The sequence below is a fragment of the Punica granatum genome, chromosome 3 (genome assembly GCF_007655135.1).
Source record: "Punica granatum isolate Tunisia-2019 chromosome 3, ASM765513v2, whole genome shotgun sequence".
NCBI classification, from domain to species: domain Eukaryota; kingdom Viridiplantae; phylum Streptophyta; class Magnoliopsida; order Myrtales; family Lythraceae; genus Punica; species Punica granatum.
This window is the reverse complement of record NC_045129.1, coordinates 32,488,906-32,513,117: the sequence shown is the minus strand read 5'-3', so window position 1 is coordinate 32,513,117 and position 24,212 is coordinate 32,488,906. Positions and strand designations below refer to the sequence as shown.

At 35.9% G+C, this 24,212-nt stretch overlaps 3 protein-coding genes across 12 annotated transcripts; all 3 read right to left on the bottom strand.

Annotated features, from left to right (window-relative positions):
* Positions 1–777: 777 nt before the first annotated feature.
* Positions 778–4,890, bottom strand: LOC116200163 (transcription factor E2FB-like). Its single transcript, XM_031530892.1, has 14 exons — positions 4,439–4,890; positions 3,633–3,810; positions 3,462–3,521; positions 3,242–3,327; positions 3,069–3,157; positions 2,891–2,945; positions 2,619–2,671; positions 2,482–2,532; positions 2,320–2,368; positions 2,168–2,233; positions 2,001–2,077; positions 1,677–1,905; positions 1,374–1,437; positions 778–1,244 (listed from the first exon to the last, which is right to left on the bottom strand). The coding sequence occupies exons 1-14, from the start codon at positions 4,628–4,630 to the stop codon at positions 1,078–1,080; spliced, it is 1,416 nt and encodes a 471-aa protein (XP_031386752.1). The 5' UTR covers positions 4,631–4,890; the 3' UTR covers positions 778–1,077.
* Positions 4,891–16,206: 11,316 nt separating this feature from the next.
* On the bottom strand, positions 16,207–16,791 carry LOC116200542. The gene has a single exon (XM_031531382.1). It carries the CDS (start codon positions 16,789–16,791, stop codon positions 16,207–16,209), a length of 585 nt encoding a protein of 194 aa, XP_031387242.1.
* Positions 16,792–17,540: 749 nt separating this feature from the next.
* On the bottom strand, positions 17,541–20,499 carry LOC116200164 (transcription factor E2FB-like). 10 transcript variants are annotated; one of them, XR_004155674.1, is made up of 7 exons: positions 20,068–20,499; positions 19,264–19,439; positions 19,093–19,152; positions 18,914–18,958; positions 18,699–18,787; positions 18,520–18,574; positions 17,541–18,385 (listed from the first exon to the last, which is right to left on the bottom strand). XR_004155674.1 is itself a non-coding variant. In XM_031530896.1 (7 exons), the coding sequence occupies exons 1-5, from the start codon at positions 20,088–20,090 to the stop codon at positions 18,765–18,767; spliced, it is 327 nt and encodes a 108-aa protein (XP_031386756.1). In that variant the 5' UTR covers positions 20,091–20,499; the 3' UTR covers positions 17,541–18,471; positions 18,547–18,574; positions 18,745–18,764. The 10 variants fall into 10 exon arrangements, 5 of the variants coding, with proteins under 5 accessions (XP_031386756.1, XP_031386755.1, XP_031386757.1 ...); XR_004155672.1 differs by having other exon boundaries at positions 17,541–18,471; positions 18,547–18,574; XR_004155675.1 differs by having other exon boundaries at positions 18,745–18,787.
* Between the last annotated feature and the right edge of the window lie 3,713 nt (positions 20,500–24,212).

Genomic DNA, 24,212 nt, shown 5'->3' with positions numbered 1-24,212 from the left:
AGTCAGGTATTATATCCCGTAGCGAGGCATACTTGACGAGTTTAGGATCATGAACGGATTCGGGGCCGTCATCCCTGTTCTCTCCTGCGGCTCTGCAAAGCATACTTCTTCTTTGGGGCATTCCAGCCGAACTTAAGCTCGATGAATCCATCATCACAAGTTTGTGCTGTAAGGGAGATCAATATGGCAACCTGATCATAGAATTCTTATTTATTTACCTCGAAAAAGATTAAGTTTAAAATTTAAAGCACAATCCAGAAGAATATTGGATAGCGCTAATATTTCTGCGTACCAGTCAGTGATTTTCGAAAAATAATTTTATTTTATAATCAAACTAAAAAAATTATGTTCTGTTGAAAATGTTTGTGAGAATCTCAGATTCAACATGAATCCTCATTAACTGTCACTTAGGATTCCGTCCTTTCTTTCTTTTAAAAACGACGCTGATGGATTTCTTCCCATATTTTTTTTTCCAGAAATTTAATCCCAACTAAAATAAAGTGAAGACAATTTTTTTTCTTTTTTTTTTTTCCAGTGAAACTACGAGTCCGCTTACATGAAGCTGTGTTCACCAACTGCATCTCATATTGCAGTTTAACATTGGTTCCTTTCTCCAATAGTAATTCAATCTCAGTGAATACAAGCCACTGGGATTTTCTACTGTGCAGCGCATTAACCGTTGGATCACGGCCCTCCTCCTAGCACCACTGGATGTACGGTGCCGTGCCGGAAAGTAGGCTTCCCTATGGCACCGTAAAATTGCCCCAATTCACATCATTATCTGAAGAACCGAAGCTAATGAGCATTAGAACTGAAAAAGTCAACCTACAGATGGAGATTGGTCAAATGCTAATATGGTATGGTAGCCCTTATCCTCCATTAGCCAACAGAAGAAGGCAGCTAGAAACAATATGATACAAAGATCGCCTTTCAGGGCTCTTTCATGCACTAAAAATGGCCTCTAGATCCTATTTAGAGTGAGCATCCTCCTTCCTCCTTGATTCGAAACTCTCCACAAGAAAGTGTACATCTCTGGCAGGACATTATATGTTCAAAGGGATTGCCGGGTCTTCTTGTTTACGGAACTCGGGGTGTCTCTTTCCCTTTCGAATTTCCTGGAGGGTTAATCTGAGCTGGGGAAATCTCATTTGCGCTGTTCGGTGGAATCTCTGCTTGAGCAGGTCCCATGTTAGCAGTGGCTGGATCTTCGGGAACTGAGATCCAATCGCTCCATTCAAGCCCAGCTATTTATGTATCGAGTTAGAGAATTTAATCAATGTGGAAGAGAGATTGAGAATTAAACCGATCATTATACGCAAGAAGGGATCAACAAGGAAAAGAAAAAAGAGCAAATTCTCCATTTTGAAGGATACAGTCCATCCACATGTCGGTGATGCTGAAATCCGCACCCGATAAAAGCCAGTAGTCCGCATCAACCTAGGACGAGAGAATACAAAATGAGACCATCAAATATTTCTCAGCCACTGTCTCGAAACATGAGTTAACTTAGCAAAGCTCTTGGTGTTTAGATCCCACTTTTTCATACAACTCTTGCTATCAATTTCGTCCTTGCTTACTATGCCATACGGATACAATCAAAGCTAGTATTACTTTTACGGTTAATTTCCTTTTCTTTTGCGGAACTGAGAAGATTTTAATCATGCAAAGTGACTTACATCATCTGATGTTGGAACGATCTTTGTAATCCCACCAGGACCATCTGATGAGGGGCCAACATCTGGATGCTGTCCATTGGCATCCAGTGCTTGAACATCAATCTCCTTTCCTCTGCTCTCATCCGATCTGGTTGCTGTTGATGGATCCTCAGTTGATAACGGAGCTGATGCTGGTACTTCAGAAGTGGTCTCATCCCCATTAATCTCCTCAAATTTCTCCTCGAATTTACTGGGAGTTGACAATTGAGACAAGAAGGTTAAATTATCATTCTTATCGAAAGGCATAGCATGTAAGTCTAGAGTTACAATCGCCGTTGAGAATACCTGACAAGGTAAACATCTATAGGGCCCAAAGTGCTCCGAAGGATCATTCTGTATCTCCTTTGCGGGTAGTCAACCGCCTTATTCAAAAAATAAAATTTACTGTTCACTCCATGAGTTTAAGGTAAAATGGATGCGATAGACTTGATGGTAGTATATTCCAGTCTCACCTCATCAGGATCGGGAACCTCAAGAGTTGTTCCATGAGGAGCTTTTACTGCTATAAGAGTTTCGTTCTGATAAAATCAATGAATTATTCTTGTCAATCAAGGGAAATAAGTTTCTGAATTAAGCAAACATAGAGCAGAGGCAAGAAAATAACCCGAAGTGAGGGCAAAGATTGAATGTCTTCTTCAGTGACAAAAAGAAACCTAACAAAAGCAAAAAGAGAGAACTCTAGATTTAACTGAATTCATCGAAAAAGAAAACGAAAAAGGATAGTAAGAACATATAGGTTCCAAAGAAATGAAAGCAAAGTCGTTACTTTTGATTGTTTGGATCTTCACTAAGATTCCTCAATCTTTCTTCCATTTCTCTGCAATGAACTTTAATGTGTCAGCACAGCTAGAGGTAGGAAATAGATTGCGATGGGACTGAACTGAAGACGCTTTAAGTAGTTACCTTATGCTGTTATCCAATTTTGACTCCTGAATGGAAAGACTGTTGATCTCCTCCTGCAGAAGGAACCAGTCAAAAGAGAAAAAGAGGGAAGCCATAAGATTTGGACAAGTAATGCATCAAAATAGCTCTTGAATTTCTGAAAATCTCCGTCATGGATCTATAATCTTTTCCGAGATTTTACTCAATCTTCTCTGGTCTCACCCTCCCAGGAGTACATATACACCTGAGAACCCAAGTCCCATGTTAAAAAAAAACCATGTAGCAGGACATACCTGTAGACGTTCAAAGCTTTCATCAACCTTGCCCGAACTCGATGCTTCATATCCCCTAGTAAATTCATGAAACAAGCCAACCCTTATGTAACGTCTCCTTCAAAATCCCTCAAGTTTTAAAAGATTAAAATAAAATCTACCGGCATCAAACTTGTAATTGTTAGCGAGAATTGCTTACTTCCATTGGATCACGTTCTTAAAATTCTTTTCTATGAGGCCAATACCTTCGAGGACATTCGTTATGTCATAGATCCGTCTCTTTTGCACCTATGGCATCAGGAAAAGGTCAGAACCCTCAACGAGGGTCCCAGAAGCTACCAGTTTCCCTAAAATCAATAGTAAGTCAATAACCTCTAAAGTCTCAGCAGCTTTGTTCAGATCAAGAGTTCCACCTTCGGTGTGCTTCAGCAGGTTAACAAACTTCTTCGTCAGAAGACCTGAAACAGAAAATGATACATGTAGGTTTAATATATCGAATTATTTCTACATTTCATAAATTTCCTCGTGAGATCAAGAATGCAAGCTAAAAAGAATGAATGAGAGATATAACCATATCTAATTCTTCATTTACCTAGAGAGCTGTCATAACGGCATGGACCAGTGGGAGTCTGATTATTGCCAGAAGGAGAACCTGCGAAATATTGGAAAAATAAGAAATGCATAACGAGCTCAAGATCAGATAATGAGACTTCCCTTGACATGATGAGCAGGTAACCACGGGTGGCCAAAAGAGAATACTGACCAACATTTGCATTGGGCGTTTGTGATCCAGCCTTGGATCGATAACTCCTGTTGGTCTTTGTCGATTTTCCTGATACAGGGGTGTGGAGTGCTCTATTAACAAGATCAACGTGTCCGCTAACACTAGGAATCTCATTGAACTCAGCACTCTTGTCCAAAACACTATTCTTCCTCTTAACCTGTCAGCAACACGTTTGCACATTGAGATTAGGGAGATGTTCGAGGGACAGACTACAGCAGCAGGAGTGGAAAAAGTGGTTCGGCAGCATCTAACAGTTACATTATAAGCAAATCCATCAAATGTGTTACCTTGGGAACAACAATGAAGCTCATTTCTGTGACAACGTGTCTCATCAATCCAAATTCTATTCTTGAAAACACAGTGTTATATGGCTCATTAAAGTACAATCCGCCTCATCAAACACAACAAACCCTATCTTTGCATGCTTTGCTTGTCCATTTAACGAAGGAACACATGCCAAAGAACAAGCTTTTAGCTAAATATAAGCATGGCAACATCAATACGACAACATAAAATGTTCTACAAGCTGTTTCTGCATCGCGGTCCCCTCCTAATGAATTCTAACATTAATCTAGAAACAGCAAAAACCCAGAACAAAGACTCACAATTCTAAAGAAATTGTTTCAAAAAATGGCCTTTCCTCTGTCAACTATCTGTCGATTTTGCTCAATTGCATCCATCAGACTCAATCAGCTAAACCCTGTAACCCCTCATCATCTCACAACTCAAGCTAACCTGAAGCACCGATATCACATTTGCAAGCCAAATCCATCGCTAGGACTCACCGGGGTCTTGACGACGATAGCATCGGGTTGCTGGGAGCTCTCCTCAGCAGCAAACCTGCGATACTCCCCGGGGCGGGCGAACGGCGGCTTGGTCGAGGAGAAGGGGAGCTGCCGCCTCGAAGGTGGAGGCGGAGGCGGTGGCAGTTGAGGCTGAAAGAGCCGGTTCACGTCCGAACCCGAAGGATCAGACATGAAGCAAAAGAAGATCGGAGCACACACTTTGGGGTAGAAAATTTGGGGCTTAAACACTGAAGATCTGATCAGAGGCAAAGAGATAACGGATTCAATCGATTGAGCAGGACGGAAGTGTGAGGTGAGGAGGCCGGAGGGATCCGCTGCTGCTCGTTCGGCGGGCGCGAACGGGAGAGAGTGGGGAAGTGGGCGAGGGTCAGAGAGAGAGAGAGGGGGGAAGAAGAAAACGAGGGAAAGAGGGGAATTTGGTTCAGATATTAGATGTGGAGGGAAGTGTAATTATATATTTTCCCCATTTTCCCCGTATCAAATAAATCAATATATTTACTAGGTGAAAATTTAGGCCCCTTTCCACCCAAAAATGACAAATGATAATCGAGGATTTGACTGTTGTTTCATTAATTAGAGAATCGACGACACGAGAAAGGAGTATCGAGAAGTAATTCATATTTATCGGGACCGCAATTCGTAACTAGATTGGTTAGTCGGGAGTTCATTGCAACTTTCTCTTTAAATTTCATCCCAATCCTACTGACTTTTAGCGGCTGTATCGTTACTACTTTTATTATGTATTTTTTTATTTTTTAAAAAATATTTAGGATTTTAGCCCTGATTTTCTTAAAGAAAAATAATATTAATTTAGATTATAACCCTCGTCGTCATGTTGGATTAATGGAAAAGGGAAAATGGACGATAAAGAAAGAAATTTGAGGTTTGGTGAGTGAGTGAGAAGAGAGAAGAAGAAGAGCAGAGAGAGAGAGAGAGAGAGAGAGAGAGGAATCGGCTGGGTGATATTGTTTGGCGCGAAATCGGTCGAACCGGTTGCACACGTCACTTCCCCGCCAAATTTTGTGGGTTGCGGCTTCGTCAAGATGGCCCATTAGCGCAGCACCAGCCCAGCCCACATTTATCATGGGCCGTCATATGAGGCCCATAGTTTCTGTCCATTCCACATAGACTATCAAGTGTTCAATGGAATATTTATACTATATATACTACGAAGGGAGAATTTAAGAAATAACTACCACATCCACTACTTTATTTTATCTTACCCCACTCTCTCCTTCACTCAGCATATTTATTAATTATTATAATTGTTTTTAAAATATTATATTTTCTTCATAACATTAGATCACTACAAAAAAGACCTCAATTTGTGACAAATAATAAGAGGCAATTATAAAATTTGCCCCCCGAAATTCTTGTTTGGAGACAAATGTAATATATGCCTCTAATTTGGATTTTATTTGCCTCTAAAACACCTCAAATTAATACATTAAAAAATCATACTTACACCACAATTATTAGCAACACATTATTATTTTGGCCTCTAAAACAAGAACTTTTAGAAAGATGCAAACAAATTTGCTTCTATATCTTTTTTTTTCCGTAGTGAGCTTCTATATCTTTTTAAGTATTGTCATATAATCACAATGAATTTTCTATTTTATTTATCTTATGATAGTAATACAACAACCCCATATTTAGGAAAAATAATTATAAATAGATGACCAATGCTTGTTAACTACTTATAAAAGGGCTCCCATAAAAGATGTCAAATATAGTCAAAAATTTTCCAAAAATATTGTGAAATATGATTTTGTGTGAAATAATATTTAAATCTGTACTACATTAGTATGTATTATGCAGGCTCCAGCAAGATTTTTTTGAACCATATGAAAATTAGTTTCCATATCTAATTGTTTACTCACAATTCAGAAACAACTTGCTAGTGACGATTACTTTCAATTTTAAATTCTCTAAGATAGTAAAAAAAAAAAAACATATCAAATCATCGTTATATTCGTGTATATATATTTAGTTTGTGATAGATGTTTTAGCAATCTTTTATTTTCTATAATTGAAACAGATCTATGCAATCTTTTACACGTTAAAATAGTAAAGATATTTAACATATTATCAAATCTTCAGAATCTTCATCCTCTTACCTCTAAGAGGATTTTTTTTTAACCGATAATTGAGAAATTGGAAACAGAAGTCTTCCCAAATATTCCGCCGCCAACCAAAACCTAGAGCTGGAGAGTGAAATTGTCAAACATTCTGCCGAAATCCAAAACCTAGAGCGTGAGAGTGAAATTGTCAAATTCCAATTCTACCGCCCAGTAATCCCCATTAAATTCTAGCTCAAAATACATTCATTCGATTCTCAGCAGATCGCTTGGGGGAGTTTGTTTGCTCCTCCATCGGCCTTCCTAGTCAAGAATGGTCTACTCAATCAGCAAATATTGATTCTTTTCATTCTTCTTGTGCGTCCGTTGGAGATTCCAACTCGATCAAGTGAATACTCGTCAAGAATAAAACTGAGTTATTGAGTTTATTGGTTACCTGAGGGACAGCATGAGAGGACAATTATTTTATTTAGCTTCAATACCCAAAGATTTTAGAAAACTATATATATGTGTGTATTTTAATGTGCATCTTCACTTGTGTGTGACTGGACTTTTTTAAGTCCTTATATACTGGGTATGTTTTTTGTGTCATTGACACTTGTTTAGTTTTAATATATCTACTCTAGAATCGAACAATGGCGCCCCATAAACGTGTACCTCCTCCTCGAATTGGAACTCAAAATCAAGTAGACAAATGTTGTGATTGGAAGTGTGCCCACTTCATTATTATATGCTGAGGGATCAAACACCGCTTACTGGTCTCAAACAGATCCTACACACAGTACCACTAGCAATGGTAAAATCAGTTTATAGATAAGGAATTAAATATTATATAATTTGCTTCAACTTTTTTATGAGTTGATTTGCAAAATTAATAAAGGTGTAAGTGAAACCCGAAAGAGGACTAGAGGACCGACGATGTTCAAAGAACCAGAAGAAGTAAGTCGAGCAATTTTCTCTGTTCATTGGCAAGAAATGGAGCATAATCCACCTCTTAACTACAAGGACTGGAGAAACTCGAACTATGAATTTAAAGATGATATGTGGTAAAGGGTTCAGGTAAAAATTATCCCCCTTGTAGTTGATACACGAACTATGAATTTTATTTTATTTTTTATTACATTGATCATATATTTGTCGGAAAAGTTTGACATGGATCCGTTAGCATGCTATCTTTGAGTAGGAAATGGCAAAACTTCAAGAATAAACTGAAGTATAAATGGTACATTAAAAGAAAGAGAGATCCTAGGGTTTGCGATAAACATTTTAATTGGTTGTTGAAGCACTGGGCAAGCGGAAAAGGTGAAGGTATCTTTCATTTTTCTAACATAAAAAGTAAATGAAATTTATAGTGAAAGTTATTATGATATTGTTTTAATTAAGGTGCAATTTCTTGAAATTTGAATTTGAATTATAATTTTATTCTTTCTTTCTTGTCCTTAGGAACGACAAAAAAAATGCACAGTAAACAGAAGGTAGATCAAGTCACCCCACACTTCGAGGACAAAAGACCTTGTTGTATGACTAGAAGAAATGGTAAATTTAAATGACATTGAAATTTTTTAAAAATATATTTATTAACAATGCAAAATGTAAATACTTTTCTTGTGAAATTTACCAAAAAATAGCAATCCCGTGGAAAGGACCCTTCTCGTGCAGAATTTTATATAAAGTACAATGATGGTAATCCAGTTAACGAGAGGATGCAGCAATAACATTTGTATGGAACTTTTCTCATAGATTTTATGAATTTATGGATTTTTAATTTTAGTTGACCATATTAAGTGAATTAATGTTCATCTATATTGATTTGAAATATGCTTCTTCATATAGGAAAAGCTTCAGCAAGCAATTCAAAACAAAGATACGGATGATGAAGATAGTTGCGGTCCAAACGATATCTATTCCCAAGTGATGGGAAAAGAATTATTATGTTCCGACATATGATTAGGTCTTTTTCCTTCGGATTTGTGGGGAGTAAATCGTACTCATTTCTTCTTACCTAAAATGGCTTTGGACGCTAAAAGGCTACCCGATGAAAAAGTTGAGAATATGCAAAAGGATTCGGATGGCATGAAGTCTCAAATGAGTAAAGTTGTATCTTTACTTCAGAGAAAATGTCCTGAACTAACTTCTGATGAAATCCTCAATTTATCAAGACAGGTCATATTGTTAATGCATTATAACGTTGTGTATTATTAGAGATTAAAAATATCCTTGTAAGTGTAGGAACATGAGATTAATACTTCCATGAATTTTTTGATTTCTTGATTGTAGCAGGACGAAGAAAATCTTGCATTTGATGGTGGATATCCTAGCCCTTCTATTCGAGGAGGTCCAGCAACAAATCAGTCAGATAATCATGAGGTTATTAATTATGTTTTATATAACATTATATGATGATTAATAATTGAATTTATATATATATATATATATTTATTTTACATGAGGATGCAACGACTAGACACACTCGAAGTGCCAAACACTTCAAACCAGTTACGAAATTTTATTTATTGAAATTATCGTGTGGATTTACGGAAGCTGTTCCACTATATTGGGAAGAATATACTATTACGATTATTTTACACGGATTTCTTTAGGATTTTTACATGTTATATGAAATTTAGTACTATGATTTGTTTTAGATAGCTTTAATCATTGTTATCTTTTCCGGTTACAATAGGAGGTTCATAACCTAATGCAAAGAAATAAAAAGTAAATCTTAAGATATTGGCACATGTAGTCTCACTGATGAGAATTTAACTTGAAATCTTCAAATTATCAGACGAGAGTATTAGTCACTACACTACACCCATTTCTTAACTTTCATTATTATCTTAGTATTATAGTTTTTGTTTTCTATGCAGATTCAAGCTACTCTAAATGATGCCCTCGAATCATATCTTCCTATGCTTAGACCACCAAATTTGCTAGAAGGATTCCAACCTGATCATGTAAGCAAATTCTCTTTTATTTTTTATGTAATATATTACGATTTTTTATAACGTAATTGCAAAATCATTTGCTCTAGCTTACAAGACTTGTATATTTTAGGTGGATGATAATTATAATATTTCAAGCAGTTTACCACGTCAATCCCCTGAGTTGCAAATTCCAATTCGTGGGTTCACCTCTACTTATGTTAGAACTAGTTTGACCCAGTTGTTATTGGCTCCTCTTGAAAATACCACTTCAACAAATGGACACTAATCCACCCAGAAGACAAGAGTTCAAGAGATTGATCCTATAAATCAAGTATTTGCAAGATTTATTTCTTTACTTTTTTTAATCAAGCACCTATAGAAATAAAATTTATATTTCGCAATTTTTTGTAGGAATAATCTTTGATGTTGCTAGGTAGCATCACCAAACCTGCTATTTATGTTGCAAAAGGAACAATTATTAGCAAGGATCCAACCACAGAAATTGGAGGGCTTGAGTTATGTGAAGGGTATCATGAAATATATGTTGACGCAGCCCAAAGAATGAAAGAAATTCTACCACGACATTATGAAATTTACAGAACCGAGATGTTATTGGAGAAAATGTTGCGTGGCCAAGATCTTTTGTAAGTTAATTATCAAATCTCAACACAAAATATTTATGAAATTTTAGACTATGTATTTTAGTAATATAATTATCGTTAGTTTTATTGATCAAATTATTAGCTAGCTATGCCTTTTTGATCATCTAACTAAAGATGTGTCCCTTACAATTATCAGGTTTCCCCAATATGAGGCTACAAAGAAGTTGGACTCGAACGAGGAATTGAAGAGATGATTTGAAGAATTACTAGCTAGGAATAAGCTCATTGATCGAGTTTTTTTTTTCATTTTCTTTTGGTGGATATTGAATAGGCATGACTTTAATGTTGAATATTTAAACATCTAAGTGTCGTTTGCTTGAATAAAATTCTCATTTCTTGTTTTATTTATTGTGCATTATTATTATTATTATTATTTTTTTGTTGTTGTTGTTGTTATTAATAATTTAAGATGACCATTTTAATAGTCTCAATCTTTAAGCATTAGAAGCAAATATTTTAGTTGCAGACAAAATATAAGTGACATAAATTATTGTTGCAAATTGGAAAATTGTAGTAGAAAAATTGTCTCGTAAAACAACCATTAGAGACAAATTGTATGCTTCTGAAAACTCTAAAAAGAGGCAATTACAATTATCTCTATTCAAAACTTTAGAAACAAAAAGTTTGTTGATACATCTCTTTAATGGAGTCAAATTTAATTGATATTATTAATAGTAATTAGTGGCTTATAATTATTTGTTGCTAATTTGCCTCTATAGATCTAAAAAGACACATATAAATGAGGCAATTTACTTTTTTGCCTCTAATAACTTTAGAGGCAAATAAATGGCTTAGCAAATTTCAATACTTTTAAAAGGAGTTTTTCTTGTAGTGGATAATTGAATTGAATTTTATTTATTTTTACGGTTTATTTCAATTCATATTTATTTCCCTTAATTAATTCTGCACATACCGTGAATTAACATCTAATTATTGAATAATAATTTTAACTACATTGCACTTAAGTGTGTACGATTTAATTCAGCGCATAGCGTGAGTTACCACTAGCATATTTGATTTGATAAAAGGTATCTTTGGATCCACTTTAATGACTATCATATGATTATGTAATATATCATATATACTTACACTACCAGGTCCATTCCCACAGGCGATTTCCTCTAAATTTACAGGAACCTTCCCTATAGTGGTATGGTATGACCTCTTCGAGACAAGTCCCATTCTCAAAAAATTCGACAATCATCTACGGGAGTCGTCACTATATCTATTAACAGTCCCGTCGATTTCAATAACTTCCCAGATATATAATACATATTGTAAAGTAGAATTTGTCTATTTAATATGTATTAAATATTGCAATTCATTATATTTACAAACAAATTTTCAAGAATTGCAAATGCATAAATATGAAATCTCGATAAATAGATTCATCCTTTTTAATTACATTCATCCACATTTTCAAATTCAATTAGAAAATGATCATTTTTCTCTCAATAAAATTATATTTCACATTATAGATGTATTACTTTCCATTATTTTTCAATTCACGTTTGGTTCACTGAAATGAAATGACATGGAATCATTCTTAAACTTTATTTTCTCATTTGATGTCATTTATGTGAGTTCAAAAGGAAGTGCATTCCCTCGTAGTAATAATTTTTTTCTTCAATTTGATGGAACGAGCATTATCTTATAAAAGATACGTAACAGTAATTCCCTCATTTCAACGGCTAATATATTGAAAAATAGACTCAATCACTTATAGATCAAGTGAAAATTTTTATATATTCCTTCACATTGTCAAGTTCAACCCAAAATAAATAAATCTCAATACCATAAATATATTTCATTCCATAAAACCCATTCTATTTCAATTCATTCTATTCTCGAGTACCAAACTAGATCTATTTTTTTGCCACTATATTCCCTTTCTAATCCTATGGATCTCCTTATAAAAATAAAAATAATAAAAAGAGTTAATTGCGCCATATAACCTAATATTTGAAGGAATTTTTAGTTCTAGCTCAAACTTGATTTTTTATCTGAGATATCCCAACGTTGACATGTTGGTTTCACATATATCCCGACGCTAATTTTTCATCCAAAATTGATGGAATTACACACGTGGCACGTTAATTTCACATCTATCCCGACACTTGTTACAAAATTAATGTGCCATGTGTGCAATTCCGTCAATTTTGAACGGAAAATTAGCGTCGGGATAGATGTGAAACCAACACGTGAACGTTGTGATATCTCAAGTAAAAAATCGAGTTTGGGATAGAACTAAGAATTCCTTCAAACTTTAGGCTATATGACGTAATTATCCATAATAAAATAATAATAATAATAATTGGACGAATTTTAAATGGTAAAATCTGCATAAATAAATCTAATTAATTGTTCGATGTAGAGTCAACATCAGAGACCCGTGCTTTTCTTTAGCCCATTGTTGTCTATATTCATCTTTATTTTTTAGGGAGTTCGTTAAATTGGATGTTGCGAATCGTCCGGTATACGCTATGATCTTTCCAAAAGGGTAATGAAAAAAAAAAGAAAAAAGAAAACGATCCTATAAAACAACTACGTAATCTCCATCAAATAGATACAAGTTCGACCTGTAAGATATGCATTTGGGAGGGTAGTAATCTTTTATGCTCCGTCTCTTAAAATTCGAGCGTAGGCTTCCGAAAAAATAATCTCCATCTATATGAATTTACTAAATAATTACTTACTTACGTAATAAATTATCAATCGTCAGAATAGTCAGAGGAAGCAATTACATCGAAAATTTCAAAATCTGATGATGTAGTCAAATTTTGAGTTACTCAAGGGATAGGTTTTGTCAGAAATGGAATTGCGTTGCTATAGTAGTGTTTAATCACGTACATTGCACCGGTTTATATTCATATATTTATATTTTATATGAATAATAATTATCACAGTTTAAGATATTAATTTACTTATTAGGATTATTATTATTATTATTATTATTGAAAATCAAAGTTCTCAACCATCAATTTTCAAAAATAATTTTCAATTGAGTTGTCGAATACTTTTGAATAATTAAATTATAATTATATAACCAACGTTCTTATTATATCTTGTAAATTTATTTAATTTCTTCCATAATTTTAATTTTTATTATATATAATTATATTATTTATATTTATTCTTGTATATTATTTTCAAATTTATGTAATCTCCTTCTAGATAAAGATTGTTATTTTTCTTTATAATATCATTTTTTCAATTTATATCATCTTTTATTGTGGGTAAGGATTATTATTGTTTTGTATAATGAGATATTATATATTTTTTAAATATGAATATTAACTCTATTTTTTTATTTCTTATTATTTTAAAATTTATTAAATGAAAATCATTTGTATGATTCATGATTCTTATTTTTAACACAATAAATTTTACTTTTCAATATGCTTGTACATATATATGTTTAGTTTTTATGACAAATTATATATATGCATCATTAATTTTCCTAAGAATATCAAAAATTTTATATAAATTTCTATAAGTCAGGCTCAATTTTTTTATAATGCCACATTACATTAATTGTTTATATCCATTTATCACTTACATATAATTAACAAAATACAATAAATTTTTCTCTTAATTATTTTTAGTAAGAGATTTAGGTACATTTAATTCCATTTATTAAATATTTTTAATTACTTTGTTTTTTAATTTTCTCAATATTCTTGTAATTATTAATAGTGAGTAGGAGATTTAGATACATATATTGCATTTATTAAAATTTATTTATTATTATCTTTGTTTTTAATTTTCTTTTTTCATACTCTTTCAAATTTTCTTTTAAGCATATATTATGCAACCAATCTCATTTATTATGCACTCAAGTAAATTTTAGTTATATATAGATGTAACATCATATAACAATATCATCATCATTATCATACATATATGTGTGTGTATATATTTATATTGGGGCTGGATCAAATTTGGAAAGGCATAAAAGGGGTAATTCCATTTGGATCTTACTACTTAAGGTACACATCTAGAAGTATTTATTAGAGACATACCACAGAGTCTTTATGAAATCTAACAACTATACTAATAATAATAACTGCTCCGATCTCGATCTTCTTTTTCTTTGTTTTTTTTTTCCAATTTCTTTTTTAGAGTGGGTGACCGTTTGGTCTATGCTAGTCTTCCATAGTGAAAGGATCAAAATCATTAAATCATATCACTAAGTTCAGAAAACTATCGATAAAATCACTAAGTATAGATGGCCCAATTATAGATACTAGAGTTTGCACCTACTATAATTATAATCTCATAAAATTGATTCTCTTAATAGAAATATCAGCATTTAAGTTAAGGGGTCCTTCTTCGTTAGGGAATTTTAGATTTTCTATACCGTACAAAACTAATATGAACCCTTAGATGTCTTCTCATTTAATATGGATTTAAAGTATTTTTACGCTTTACCTTTCTATTTTCCTTTTACAAACCTTCACCGGTATTGTAAATTAGCCCTCTTGCGTTGACCAATGAGGGAGTGTGGCCTCGGCTTCAGCCGCAAACTGCAGAGTCACTTCACCCAGCCCTCAGAGTCTCGATTGTCCTCTGCTCGTCCTTACTGCTCCTCCCAGTTAATCATCCAGAAGAAATTACGGTGCCTTTTCCGCAAATGTTACTGAGTTCTCACTAGAAGTAGAAGTTGGTTATTGAATCTGCTCAGTGATGTCAATTTGCTAGATTTGAATGATTGGTACAGTAAAGGCTCGTCGAAGGGCGATGTATGTGACGTCGCTGATGATTTGGAATTCCACCAATGAAAAGCAAGACCCCCCCCCCCCCCCCCCCCCCCCCCCCCCCAAATATCTGCAAGTGTCATGTCATCCATCATAAATCACCCATGTTTTATTTTTCTAAGGAAGGCTCTCCTTCCAACACCTTCCCCTCCACCAGCTGCAACTGCCATGTCATCGATCATAAATCAGCCGCGTTTTATTTTCTAAGGAAGACTCTTCTTCCCCCTCCCAATATCTAATCAGCCGTTCAGGATGTCATCGATCATAAATCGCCCCATCGAATCGATTTTATTTTCTAGGCCGATTGGATGTTCAATTGAAGCTGTTTTATTGAACTTTATGGTTTATATTGTTGTAAATTAATTTGGTTTAATATTACACGTGAGGCAATAACATAAATCCACGCTAGCAGCCTAAATTTGTGATGGTATTGAACGTCGACGAAAAGAATTGTGAGTGAAAATCACATTTTATATAATAAAGGGATTATATCGTGATTTTTTATAATATTTTTTGAAATTTTAAATTTTATAAAATGAACTATTCATATTAGAATGAGAGTGATCTAAAGGCCTAAATTATTTATGTATGGTGTAAAAAAAATTCAAAATATGCACGGTAAAATATGGCTTGAGTTAAATATTTTTATGTTAGTTAATAAAAATTGAGGTGTAATTTTGACAGTGTTAATCGAGAATTGTGGGAACAATTCGACCAACTAATCAATAATGGTGAGAACGGTCATCGCAAATGAGCCGGGAAAATAAGGGATAAAAAAGAAGTTAAAGAAACAGGATGGGACACGTGCGAAGTGAACTGACAGTCCCTATTTAATGATAAAATCGGGTGACGTTAAACAAATTAGTGCGACATTTAGGTCGATATATAAAACAAACTAGATATCGAACTTGTGACATTTAGATCAACACGTAAGAATTTACAGCACTGTGCAACACTCACTTTTCATTAAATAAACCTATTTAAAGTTATAAAGTCATTCATGCGTGGAGAAAAAGAGGAGGAGAGAAACTGCGGTTAATATCTAATTTACCACTATAGCAATTATTGCTATAACAAGCAAAAAAAAAATGTTTATTCTACACCATACGAAAGAGGGTATCTTAGACAATGTACCGTGTCAACCGCACCGCGTTTCCTTTACATAAGAGTAGAGATATCTATGTATCTATCTCTAATAATATATCAAAGGCACGATCAAGCACAATTCATGCGAAATTAGACTACTCGAAATCGACAATGCAAGCGTTAATGCGTCCCTCCCGGAGCTTCCCCGTGTCCGACACGAACTCGACGTTCAGATTCTTACATGCAACAGTGAGCACTTTCTGCTTGGTCAGCCAACGCACGGCCCTGAAATTCGCCCGCACTGTCATTTTCACGTCCAAGGTGGACGACGCCTTTACTCCATTCCCCAATTAAGTTCCCGATGATCCTCTTCCTCGCCTTATCCTTCAGCCGGCCGGTGTTCATCTCGAGCTCGAGCTTGGAGTCCTGGTTCCCGAGGATCTGCAATTGCGGGGACAGGCCAGTGACATTCTTCGACAGGGACACGCCCCTGTACACCACGGACGGGCTGAAATGGTCGAACGATAGGTCTATCTTCGGGTTCGGGTTCGTTATGCTGAGTTCGAGATGGTATTTGCCGGCGATCTGTGCGGCGGAGAGGTTGAAGCCCGAGATGGAGAAAGACCGGACGCGGAAAGCGGGGAGGCGAGGGCCGAGGCAGAGCCAGGTGACAAGGCCGACGGTGCTGCAAAGGATGAAAAGCATGACGGCGGACAGAGTCAGGCGGTTTACGACACGGCTGGCCCTGGTGGGTGGCCCACCGCGTGGGAGAGGAACAGGTGGCCTGGCGGCGACGATGTTATTGTTCGAGTAGGATGCCATGATGGGTTGGGTACGTACTACGTAGTTGAACAGAGAGATTCGAATGATGCTTGAAATGATTAGGTCGGGAATACTGAGATGGTAGGGATAGTGGGGGGTAGCTCATATATATATATATATATATATATATAACGTCGACAAACGGCGTGCACTTCAACGAAAAATTTTCTCGTGTGAATCAAACAGGGGAACCTTCTGGGAAGGCGCGCTTCCGTTTATGTGCCGCTTGATGACCTGAGCATGTGACGTGGTCTTACGATATGATAAGAGAGCAAGTTTATTGATTTAAAAGATTAGATTGGCAAAAGCTAACCAAGACCGAGTTGAAGTACACAAAATGATCCGAAATGTTGACATGGGAGGACATTATTTCCCCTTTATTAATTTTATACCGTGAATTAACTCTAATTATCAAACAATAATCTAACTACATTGTATATTTTGATTTGATAAAAAGTATTTCTCAATCCATTTTAATTACTATCATCATATTATTATATACTACCATATAACATATCATGATGCAGGCGATTTCCTCTAAATTCAAAGGAACCTTCCGCATAGTGGTATGGTATGACAGCTCCAGACCAGGGGCCTGGGCTGAAGTCCGAATGCAATTGTGCACCCTCTCGATGACAGGCTGCTTAAATTCATGGTCCCAGATATATTGCACATTCTAACTATACTGGAGGAACTCGTCCGGGAATTTCACCAGCATGAGCAAGAGGGGAAAAAAAAAATAAAAATCATATCGACTTCAGCTTGCGCAGGTGGAATTAATACAGCCATGTCGAAAGGCTTTTAAGCTGATTTTACACAAAATAATCCGAAATGTTTGTTCGATATATTCAAGAAATGATACATCTAAAGAATTGACCCTAGTTGCGGGGAAATTTATGCCTTTGACATTAAAAAAAAAAAAAAAGGTCGTTTTCCCTCCCTCGGATATTCAAAGAGGAACTTGAATGTGCAGAATGCATGACCCAAAAGAAGGAAAGAAACAAAGAAATAGTTTAGGAATGTCAAAGAGACCCCCATGGCAAGAAAAATAGGGCATGCTTACCGCACGCAAGTTCTGATGCCTCAAGAACTCCTCACACTGTCCTCGACCATCATTCCTTTGAGACTTTTGGCTAGCCATATAGCTGTCTCCCTAGGAGAGACCTTATCTTTCCCAAAAGGCTTTTAATACAAACTGCTAGCTCTTCCAACCTATTCTGCAGCAGCAACTCAGCTGACAACTCCAATAGCCCTTCCAGGGCTTCAGCCCTCTGCCTTGAATGACTTGACGTCCAAAGTCTCCTTTGCAGGTGCCCCCTCTTCGCTCAAAGCAGGGTTGGGCTTCTCCGGCTGAGCTGAACTGGCTTTTGGAATTGAATCGGATCTCGAGACAGAAGAGACATGGTTTCTAGCATCTGCCACCTCCTTATCACATGAAGCATCAGAAGTGTTTGGCTACAATGATACTGCTTCAGAACACGCCGCAGCCTTAAGAGATGTAAGGGTGGGGGCGGGACCGGGACTGGGACTTCTAGTGGGAGACGTGGCAATAGCAGGAGGGGCAGCATGAGAGGGAGCAGGAGCTGTTGAATTTCTGAAAAAATCCGTCATGGATCTATAATCTTTCTGAGATTTTACTCAATCTTCTCTGGTCTCACCCTCCCAAGAGTACATATACACCTGAGAACCCAAGTCACATGTTAAAAAAAACCATGAAGCAGTACATACCTGTAGACGTTCAAAGCTTTCATCAACCTTGCCCGAACTCGATGCTTCATATCCCCTAGTAAATTCATGAAACAAGCCAATCCTTATGTAACATCTCCTTCAATATCCCTCAAATTTTAAAAGATTATAATAAAATCTACCGGTATCAAACTTGTAATTGTTGAGCGAGAAATGCTTACTTCCATTTGATCATGTTCTTTAAATTCTTTTCTATGAGGCCAATACCTTCGAGGACATTCGTTATGTCATAGATCCGTCTCTTTTGCACCTATGGCATCAGAAAAAGGTCAGAACCCTCAACAGCAGGTCCCAGAAGCTACCAGTTTCCCTAAAATCAATAGTAAGTTAATAACCTCTAAAGTCTAAGCAGCTTTGTTCAGATCAAGAGTTCCACCTTCAGTGTGCTTCAGCAGGTTAACAAACTTCTTCGTCAGAAGACCTGAAACAGAAAATGATACATGTAGGTATAATATATCAAATTATTTCTATATTTAATATATTTCCTCGTGAGATCAAGAATGCAAGCTCAAAAGCATGAACGAGAGGTATAGACGTATGCAATTCTTCATTTACCTAGAGGGCTGTCATAACGGCATGGACCAATGGGAGTCTGATTATTGCCGGAAGGAGAACCTGCAAAATATTGGAAAAATAAGAAATGCATAACGAGCTCAAGATCAGATAATGAGACTTCCCTTGACATGATGAGCAGGTAACCACGGGAGGCCAAAAGAGAATACTGACCAACATTTGCATTGGGCGTTTGTGATCCAGCCTTGGATCGATAACTCCTGTTGGTCTTTGTCGATTTTCCTGATACAGGGGTGGAGTGCTCTATTAACAAGATCAACGTGTCCGCTAACACTAGGAATCTCATTGAACTCAGCACTCTTGTCCAAAGCACTATTCTTCCTCTTAACCTGTCAGCAACACGTTTGCACATTGAGAATAGGGAGATGTTTGAGGAACAGACTACAGCAGCAGGAGTGGAAAAAGTGGTTCGGCAGCATCTAACAGTTACATTATAAGCAAATCCATCAAATGTGTTACCATGGGAACAACAATGAAGCTCATTTCCATGACAACGTGCCTCATCAATCCAAATTCTATTCTTGAAAACACGGTGTCATATGGCTCGTTAAAGTAAAATCCGACTCATCAAACACAACAAACCCTATCTTTGCATGCTTTGCTTGTCCATTTAACGAAGGAACACATGCCAAAGAACAAGCTTTTAGCTAAATATAAGCATGGCAACATCAATACGACAACATAAAATGTTCTACAAGCTGTTTCTGCATCGCGGTCCCCTCCTAATGAATTCTAACATTAATCTAGAAACAGCAAAAACCCAGAACAAAGACTCACAATTCTAAAGATATTGTTTCAAAAAATGGTCTTTCCTCTGTCAACTATCTGTCGATTTTGCTCAATTGCATCCATCAGACTCAATCAGCTAAACCCTGTAACCCCTCATCATCTCACAACTCAAGCTAACCTGAAGCACCGATATCACATTTGCAAGCCAAATCCATCGCTAGGACTCACCGGGGTCTTGACGACGATAGCATCGGGTTGCTGGGAGCTCTCCTCAGCAGCAAACCTGCGATACTCCCCGGGGCGGGCGAACGGCGGCTTGGTCGAGGAGAAGGGGAGCTGCCGCCTCGAAGGTGGAGGCGGTGGCAGTTGAGGCTGAAAGAGCCGGTTCACGTCCGAACCCGAAGGATCAGACATGAAGCGAAAGAAGATCGGAGCACACACTTTGGGGTAGAAAATTTGGGGCTTAAACACTGAAGATCTGATCAGAGGCAAAGAGATAACGGATTCAATCGATTGAGCAGGACGGAAGTGTGAGGTGAGGAGGCCGGAGGGATCCGCTGCTGCTCGTTCGGCGGGCGCGAACGGAGGAGAGTGGGGAAGTGGGCGAGGGTCAGAGAGAGAGAGAGAGAGAGAGAGAGAGAGAGAGAGAGGGGGGGGGGAAGAAAACGTGGGAAATAGGGGAATTTGGTTAAGATATTAGTTGATTTGCAAATGTGATTAATTTTAATCTAATTTTAAAATTGTACTATTAAACCAAATGTAGCATAGATGTGGAGGGAAGTATAATTATATATTTTTCCCATTTCCCCCTATCAAATAAATAAATATATTTACTAGGTGAAAATTAATTAGACTGTGTTTCATTAATTAGAGAACCGAAGACACAAAAAAGGAACGTCCGGAAAGCAATTCGTAACCAGATTGGTTAGTCGAAAGGTCATTGCAACTTTTTCTTCAAACTCCATCCCAATCCTATGTCTTCTAATGGCGGTATTGTTACGGCTTTTATTATGTGTTTTTTATTTTTTTAAAAAAATATTTAGTTTTTTAGCCATGATTTTCTTAAAGAAAAATAATATTAATTTAGATTATAACCCTAGTCGTCATGTTGGATTAATGGAAAAGGGAAAAAGGGAAAATGGACGAAAAAGAAAGAAATTGGAGGTTTGGTGAGTGAGAAGGGAGAAGAAGAAGAGCAGAGAGAGAGAGAGAGGAATCGGCTGGGTGATATTGTTTGGCGCGAAATCGGTCGAACCGGTTGCACACGTCACTTCGCCTCCAAATTCTGTGGGTTGCGGCTTCGTCAAGTTGGCCCATTAGCACAGCACCAGCCCAGCCCACATTTATCTTATGGGCCGTCATATGCGGCCCATAGTTTCTGTCCATTCCACGTAGACTATTAAGTGTTCAATGGAATATCCATACCATATAGACTATGAAGGGAGAATTTAAGAAATAACTACCACATCCACTTTGTTATCAAAAAATTACCACATCCACTATTTTATTTTATCTTACCCCACTCTCTCCCTCACTCAGCATATTTATTAATTATAATAAGGGATAATTACACTGGTGGTCTAAAAAGTTTCACTAATGTATCAAGTTGCTCCAAAAAGTTTTTTTGCTACTTGATGGTACAAAATATTTCAAAAGTGTAACATGATAGTACAAACCGTTATCTCACTATTGACGTCGTCATCTCGCCATTGACATGGGTGGACCTTTAAATTAATTAAAGAAATATTTTATACCATTGTGTTACATCTGTAAAACATTTTGGACCATTAAGTGACAATTTCAAAAGAGTTTGAACCATCATGTAACGTTCCACCAACTCCTAAAAACATATCAGAGCCACGTTTCGGCCACGTCAGCTTCGCTTGACGGTGTCAATGATGAGATAACGGTTTGTACTATCATGTTACACTTTTGAAACATTTTGTATCATCAAGTAGTAAAAAAATTTTTTTGAACCAACTTGATACATTAGTGAAACTTTTTGGACCGCCAGTGTAATTACCCCTTATTATAATTGTTTTTAAAATATTATATTTTCTTCATAACATTAGATCACTACAAAAAAGACCTCAATTAGTGACAAATAATAAGAGGCAATTATAAAATTTGCCTCCGAAATTCTTGTTTGGATACAAATGTAATATATGCCTCTAATTTGGATTTTATTTACCTCTAAAATACCTTAAATTAATACATTGACAAATCATATTTACACCACAATTATTAGCAACACATGATCATCCTTGGCCTCTAAAACAAGAACTTTTAGAAACTAATCTTTTAGATGCAAACAAATTTGCTTCTATATCTTTTTAAATATCATAATATAATCACAATGAATTTTCTATTTTATTTATCTTATGATAGTAATACAACAACCCATATTTAGGAAAAACATTATAAAAAGATGACCGATGCTTTTCGACTACTTCTAAAAGGGCTCCCATAAAAGAGGTCAAATATGGCAAATTTTTTCCAAAAATATTGTGAAATATGATTTTGTTTGAAATCATATTTAAATCTGTACCACATTAGTCTGTATATATGCAGGCTCCAATAAGATTTTTTTTAACCATATGAAAATTAGCGTCCATATCTAATTGTTTACTCACAATTCAAAAGCAACTTGTTAGTGACGATTACTTTCAATTTTAAATTCACTAAAATAGTAAAAAAAAAATCAAATCATCATTATATTCATGTATATATATTTTAGCAATCTTATTTTCTATAATTGAAACAGATCTATGCAATATTTTACGCGTTAAAATAGTAAAGATATTTAACATATTATCAAATCTTCATCCTCTTACCTACAAGAGGATTTTTTTTTTTACCTATAATTGAGAAATTGGAAACAGAAGTCTTCCCAAATATTCCGCCGCCAACCAAAACCTAGAGCAGAAGAGTGAAATTGTCAAACATTCTGCCGAAATCCAAAACCTAGAGCGTGAGAGTGAAATTGTCAAATTCCAATTCTACCGCCCAGTAATCCCCATTAAATTCTAGCTCAAAATACATTCATTCGATTCTCAGCAGATCGCTTGGGGGAGTTTGTTTGCTCCTCCATCGGCCTTCCTAGTCAAGAATGGTCTACTCAATCAGCAAATATTGATTCTTTTCAATCTTCTTGTGTGTCCGTTGGAGATTCCAACTCGATCAAGTGAATACTCGTCAAGAATAAAACTGAGTTATTGAGTTTATTGGTTACCTGAGGGACAGCATGAGAGGACAATTATTTTATTTAGCTTCAATACCCAAAGATTTTAGAAAACTATATATATGTGTGTATTTTAATGTGCATCTTCACTTGTGTGTGACTGGACTTTTTTAAGTCCTTATATACTGGGTATGTTTTTTGTGTCATTGACACTTGTTTAGTTTTAATATATCTACTCTAGAATCGAACAATGGCGCCCCATAAACGTATACCTCCTTCTCGAATTGGAACTCAAAATCAAGAGACAAATGCTGTGATTGGAAGTTTGCCCACTTCGTTATTACATGGGGAGGGATCAAACATTGCTTACGGGTCTCCATCATGTCCTACAGACAGTACCACTAGCCACGGTAAAATCAGTTTATAGATGTGGAGTTAAATATTATATAATTTACTTCAACTTTTTTATGAGTTGATTTGTAAAATTAATAAAGGTGTAAGTGAAACCCGAAAGAGGACTAGAGGACCGACAATGTTCAAAGATATTTGGGGTCAACCAGAAGAAGTATGCCACGTGGTACGGGTAAACGACATAGGCCAACTGATTGGTTCAAAAGCAAGTAAGTTGAGCAATTTTTTTCTGTTCATTGGCAAGAAATGGAGCATGTCCACCTCTTAACAACAAGGACTGGAGAAACATGCCTGATGAGTTTAAAGATGACATGGGGTTAAGGGTTCAGGTAAAAGTCATCCCCCTTGTAGTCGATACACGAACTATGAATTTTATTTTATTTTTTATCACACTGATCATATATTTTTGTAGGAAAAGTTTGACATGGATCCGTTAGCAGTAATGCTATCTTTGAGTAGGAAATGGTAAAACTTCAAGAATAAACTGGTGTACATGGTACATTAAAAGAATGGTAAATTACACTGGTGATCCAAAAAGTTTTACTAATATATCAAGTTGGTCCAAAAATTTTTTTTTGCTACTTGATGGTACAAAATGTTTCAAAGTTGTAACATGATAGTACAAACCGTTATCTCGCCATTGACGTCGTCATCTCGCCATTGACATAGGTGGACCTTTAAGTTAATTAAAGAAATATTTTGTACCATTATGTTACATCTGTAAAATATTTTGTACCATTATGTTACATCTGTAAAATATTTTGTACCATTATGTTACATC